Source organism: Arachis ipaensis, chromosome B02 (assembly GCF_000816755.2).
Source record: "Arachis ipaensis cultivar K30076 chromosome B02, Araip1.1, whole genome shotgun sequence".
NCBI classification, from domain to species: domain Eukaryota; kingdom Viridiplantae; phylum Streptophyta; class Magnoliopsida; order Fabales; family Fabaceae; genus Arachis; species Arachis ipaensis.
The window spans coordinates 56,292,290-56,298,017 of NC_029786.2; the positions used below are offsets into that span (position 1 = coordinate 56,292,290).

Sequence of the window (5,728 nt, forward strand, 5' to 3'; positions counted from 1 at the left end):
CGGGGTTCGAATTTGATCTGGAATTGAGATAGTTCGATGGACCACGCTAGCATTCTTCCAGCTAGGTCGGGTTTCTGCAACACCTGTTTGACCGCTTGGTCGGTTCGAACCGTCACGGGATGAGCTTGGAAGTATTGTCGTAGGCGTCGGGAGGCTGTAAGGAGTGTGAAAGCTAGCTTTTCTAAGCGTGAGTAGCGAGCTTCCGCGTCTTGTAGGACTTTGCTTATGAAGTATACGGGTTTTTGTTCCTTTTTCTCATTTTCACGGACGAGTGCTGCTGCGAGTGCCTCTTCCGTTATGGAGAGATATAAGTAAAGTGTTTCCCCTGTTTGGGGTTTGGCGAGGATTGGTGGTTCCGCTAGGACCCTCTTGAAGTGTTGGAATGCTTCTTCACATTCCGTCTCCCACTTGAAGGGGGCTTCTTTTTTCATTAGTTTGAAGAAAGGGGTCGCTTTTTGGGCCGAAGCCCCGAGAAAGCGTGACAATGCCGTTAGTCGGCCGGTAAGCCTTTGGATGTCTTTAAGGTTTTTGGGGCTCGTCATCTCGAGGATGGCACGACATTTCTCTGGGTTTGCTTCAACTCCGCGTTGCGTAATCATGAAGCCGAGGAACTTCCCTGCCTCCATTCCGAAGGCACATTTTGCCGGGTTGAGTCGCATTTGGTGCTTTCGTAGGGTGTTCATTATGACTTTGAGGTCGTCGGTTAGTTGTTCGCCGGATTCGGTCTTGGCGAGCATGTCGTCTATGTAGACTTCTAATTTGTTACCAGATAAGTCTCGAAATATCTTGTTAACCAGTCTTTGATAGGTTGCTCCAGCGTTTTTTAGGCCGAAGGGCATTACTGTGTAGCAGTACGTCCCGTCTGGGGTGATGAACGTTGTTTTCTCTTCGTCTGGTCGGTGCATCGGAATCTGGTTGTATCGGAGTATGCGTCCATGAAGCTGAGGTATCGGTGACCGGATGCAGCGTCTACCAATCCGTCGATGTTTGGTAGGGGGAAGGCGTCCTTCGGACAAGCTTTGTTGAGGTCCGTGTAGTCGACGCACATTCGCCATTTCCCATTAGATTTTTTCACTAGTACGACGTTGGCTAGCCAGGTCATGTCGGTGTGAATGCAAACAGGTCTCTATTTTGTTTCAGGAGTTGAGAGAGCTCTTCTTTGAGGTCATATGGGAGGTTCCTATTAATGAAGGTGTATTCATCCTTGGTTGGCCCTATTTGTAGTTTTTCCATATCCCCTTCTGGCTCTGGCCTGGGTTGGCCGTCTTGTCGGGCATCCAGATCGGCTAGGAATACTCCGGCCACATCTCGTGATTTCTTCCTTAGGGATAAGCTGGTGTTGTCGCATTCGGCTGTGACTTCTCGATCCCCGTGGATGGTGCCAACGGAGCCGTCGTCGGTTCTGAATTTCATAAGGAGGTATTTGGTAAAGATAACTGCGGAGAGGTCATTGATTGTTTTTCTTCCGAGAATCACGTTATAGGCTGTGGAGTCTTTTAGGACTACGAATTCAGATAGGATTGTCTTCTTCTGGCTGCTCGTTCCTATGGTGATGGGAAGTGTGATTGAGCCATCTGGTTTGAGGAAGTTGTCTCCGAGTCCCGTGACGCCGTGGCGGTGTGTTTGGAGGTTGTCGTTGCGGAGTCCGAGTTTATCGAAGGCTCCTCGAAAAAGGATGTTTGAGTCTGCCCCGGTGTCTACCAGTATCCTTCGTACGAGTCCTGTTCCGATTCTAGCTGAGATGACGAAAGGGGCATCCTCGGCTGAGGTGCCGTGTTGGCAGTCCTCTGGTAAGAACGTTATCGTTTTGTTGGCTGCGGAGATTGGGACTTGGTTCCTTACAGCCATTACCTTGAGGTCTTTCTTCATTGTTAGTTTTGACTTGCTTGATACGTCTTTGCCAGTGATGATGTTTACTATGATGGTTGGATCTTCCTCTGGGCTTTCCCTCGGGGGTTGCTTTTGGGTTCTCGGGTTACGTCCTTCCCTCTCCGATGACCTGTCTCTCTCCGCGCGCCTCGGTTCTCTGATGATTTTGGCAAATTCTGGGAGTTTGCCGTCTCGTATGGCTTGTTCAAGGGCGTCTTTAAGGTCGAAACAATCTTGTGTTCTGTGACCGTAACCTCGGTGGTATTCGCAGTAAAGGGTCTTGTTGCCACCTGTCCTTTCTTTGAGTTGCCGGGCTTTCGGAATGATGCCTCGATCTGCTATTGGTGGTATACCTCGGTAATTGGTGCTGTCAGGGGCGTGTAATTTGAGAATTTGCCTATTCTCGGTGGTCGGCTGGTCGGCCTGGGGTGGTCCCGTTGATTCTCTTTGAGTGTTGGGTTTTGGTGAGAAGCTGAGTTGCCGCGCTGGGCGTTGCCGTGCTGCCGTTTGTTGGCGGCGACGACCTGGCTGACTTCTTCGTCGTTGATGTAATCTTTGGTGACGTTCTGGATCTCATGCATGGTCCATACCGGTCTGGTGGTGAGGTGTTTGCGAAAATCTTCGTTCATTAGCCCATTGGTCAGGCAAAGGCTTGCGACGGAATCCGTGAGTCTGTCGACCGTTAGGCATTCGTCGTTGAAGCGGTCGAGGTATTTTCTTGTGGATTCTTCTTGTTTTTGCGTGACCCCTAGTAAGCTGATGGGGTGTTTGGCTTTGGTGATCCTAGTAGTGAACTGGGCCATGAACTTTCGTGTAATATCGTGGAAGCTGGCTATGGATCCGTTCGGGAGGGCGTTGAACCATTTGATCGCTGGCCCGGCGAGGGTTACCGGGAAGGCTCTGCATCGGACCGCGTCGGCCGCTCCTTCTAGGTTCATTCTGGCCTCAAAAGCCATTAGGTGTTCTTGGGGATCCTTAGTTCCATCGTATTTCATATCGGTAGGTTTGTCGAAGCCTTTGGGGAGTTTTGCCCTTAGGATTCTTTCTGTGAAGGGTGTAGCTCCCATTATTATATGGTCGTTTCTCGTGCATTTGGTGTTTCGGTCCCTCCGATCTTCGTCTGAGTAGTATTGATAACTCAGATCTTGAGAAGCGCTGCGGTTATGTTTCTTGTTGTATCGCCGTTCTGGCGATTTCTCGTGTCTGTGATCGCGTGATGAGCTGCGACCGTCTCTTCTGTCGTGTCGTTGGGTTGGCGACCTTCCGCGGCGAGATCTTGATCTGGAGGTTGCATGGCTTGCGTGCTCGTTGTTGTGTTTTCCTTTGTTGGTTATCTTGCCTTCGAGTTCCTGAACTCGGAGGCAGAGATCCTGGATGATCTGCGCTGCTTTGTCGCTGGCCTTCTCAGGATGTCGTCGGTTAATCATTTTAAAATTAATTTTCATACTCGAATGATTTAAATTTGAAGGAATGGGGTTCAACTTTTGTCATCATTTCAAATACACAAACATCACCAACTTCTAACTCATTTTCTTTTCTGAATTTGTACCAATTACCAAAGATAGTAGTTCGGTTATGAGAATCACTGTAACTGTATTTGATGCTCCATTTCATGTCTTAATTATCACTAACCCAAATTATGCCACTTTCTTTTAATCCATATAAATATTGTTCCGAAAATGAACTTGGTATTTGCTGCATGTTGCAAATTATTCATGATTATCAAAATTAAAAATAAAATAAAATTAATCCACAATTGTAAATAAATAACTAAAAACAAAATAACAGAAGAAGAAGGAGAAGAAGAAAAGAAGAGAGAGAAATTTTTTGTTGATAGTGGTTCAACGCAAAACGAGAAGCACCGCGCAGATGACAGCAACAAGATAACCGCGCCAGAAAAGAGAAGATAACCGTACCGTCGCCTATGGATGAGAGCACTGCGCTGTCGCTCGTAAAAGAGAGCACTACGCCGTCGCCATACATGGAGGAGATGTTTTAGATATCAAAAATAACTATTTCTATAGGTGACAAAAAATTTTGTTATCTTTGTCTGTTTGCCTTACTGGCAACTCATTAAAAATATTATCTTTGCTTATCTAAGATAATTTTTGTTAAATGTTGTTTCGAATAAGGGTTATTTTAGGCAAAAAATGTTATAGTATGTTTAATTTGAGATAAATATAAAGATTGAGGGATAGATTTAAAATTTGAAAAATTAAATTAGGATATTTCTAAAAAATTATTATTAAAATTTCAGTTTTCATCCTCAAAATTTCAGTCCCTATTTTAGATGTTTTCACTTTCTATAGAAATATTGAAAAGATTAAAATTTTATATTCTTAGACTAAAATTTTAGTTTAATCTCTTACTATCAAATACAATATTAAATCTCAATTCTCCATCTCAATTCTAACATCTAAAAACAAACATTACCTTAAAGAGAATTGAATAAAATTTACCAATAATTAGGGATGGCAATACCATCCGAATCTGCGGGTACCCACTCCGCTTTTACGACTTGAGGCGAGTAATTACCCGTCCCGCACCGGGACGGGTTCTTGGGAGGGCGGGGCGGAGTCGGATTTAGGTAATATCCGTCCCTACCCGCCCCGCTATATATATAATATGTATAATTTTAATATATAATATGTATAATATATGTAAAATAATTAATAAATAATTAATAATACTGTATCATATTTAAATTTTTATTTTAATTTATGTTATATATGTGATGATGGTTATATAAATTTAAAAATTTAATTTTATTTATTAGATTTTAATAATTATAGGGACGGATAGGGACGGAATGGATACCCGCAGGGACGAATTAGGGTTTAACGTTTTACTACGCGCAAATAAAAACGGGACGAATTCTATATAAATTGTTGTACGGCAGGACGGGGTCGGGTAGAGCAAAAATCCGGTCCTACCCACCCCGTTGCCACCCCTACCAATAATAGCCACTATAAAATGTAACAAATGTATTTTATGCGCGCATTTTCAACCAACCACAGCCAAATTGAAAACCAAACATCACAACAAACAAGAAGAATAAAGACACTATTGAAATGCTCAGATGGCACAATAAATTAGAATGACTTCCTTTAATAAAGCCTTCATCAATTAAACTGGAATTGTCCTACCAGAGTCTCCTTTGGTAGTATCGTCTTCTTCATTCTCCCCACTCAATTCCTCCAACGATTTCCCTTTCGATTCAGGAACAAGGAAGGTGAACAACAATCCTAAGAAGTTGATCACACCAAGCATTATCAGAGAGTTCTTGATCCCAATACCAGTACGATACCCTGGATCAACATCCGCTTTGTTCTTGCTTTGTGCAGCATATAAGAACCCAAATGCACCAACAATTGCTCCTGCTTTTCCAGCAGCAGCTGAGATTCCATGACATGTTGACCTTAACCTTGCCGGGAAGATCTCGGCCGGCACGACAAATGTGGTTGCGTTTGGACCGAAATTGGAGAAGAAGAAAGTGAATGAGTACATCACAACAAAACCAATTTTGTTATCTTTTTTCCAGTGATCATATGGTATAGCCAAAGCAAACATGAACACAGTCATGAAGAAGAAACCCATCAATTGGATTGCGAAACGACCCATGTAATCGATGAATGCGACGGTGAACCAGTAACCTGTTATGGATAAAAATAGGAATATTTACTTCAGGCGTTAATAATTGTTAGTGATTGAAGTAGTGAATAATCTTAATTAAAACTTTTAATGATATGGTCATGTGGACGAAGATCTAAAGTAAAATGTCTTATATATCTGTGATTATCATAGTGATAATGATAACTATATAATAATATTAAAAATGTTGTTAAAATTAAGATAATAT

At 43.1% G+C, this 5,728-nt stretch overlaps 1 protein-coding gene across 1 annotated transcript in view; it reads right to left on the reverse strand.

The window, feature by feature from the left end:
- LOC107628338 (probable inorganic phosphate transporter 1-3) overlaps nucleotides 4,838-5,728 on the reverse strand; it is a 2,189-nt gene continuing 1,298 nt past the window's right edge. The window contains exon 2 of the mRNA XM_021115834.1: nucleotides 4,838-5,522. Coding sequence (XP_020971493.1) covers nucleotides 4,996-5,522 — 527 coding nt within the window. The 3' untranslated portion in view covers nucleotides 4,838-4,995. The remainder of the gene's footprint in view (nucleotides 5,523-5,728) is intronic.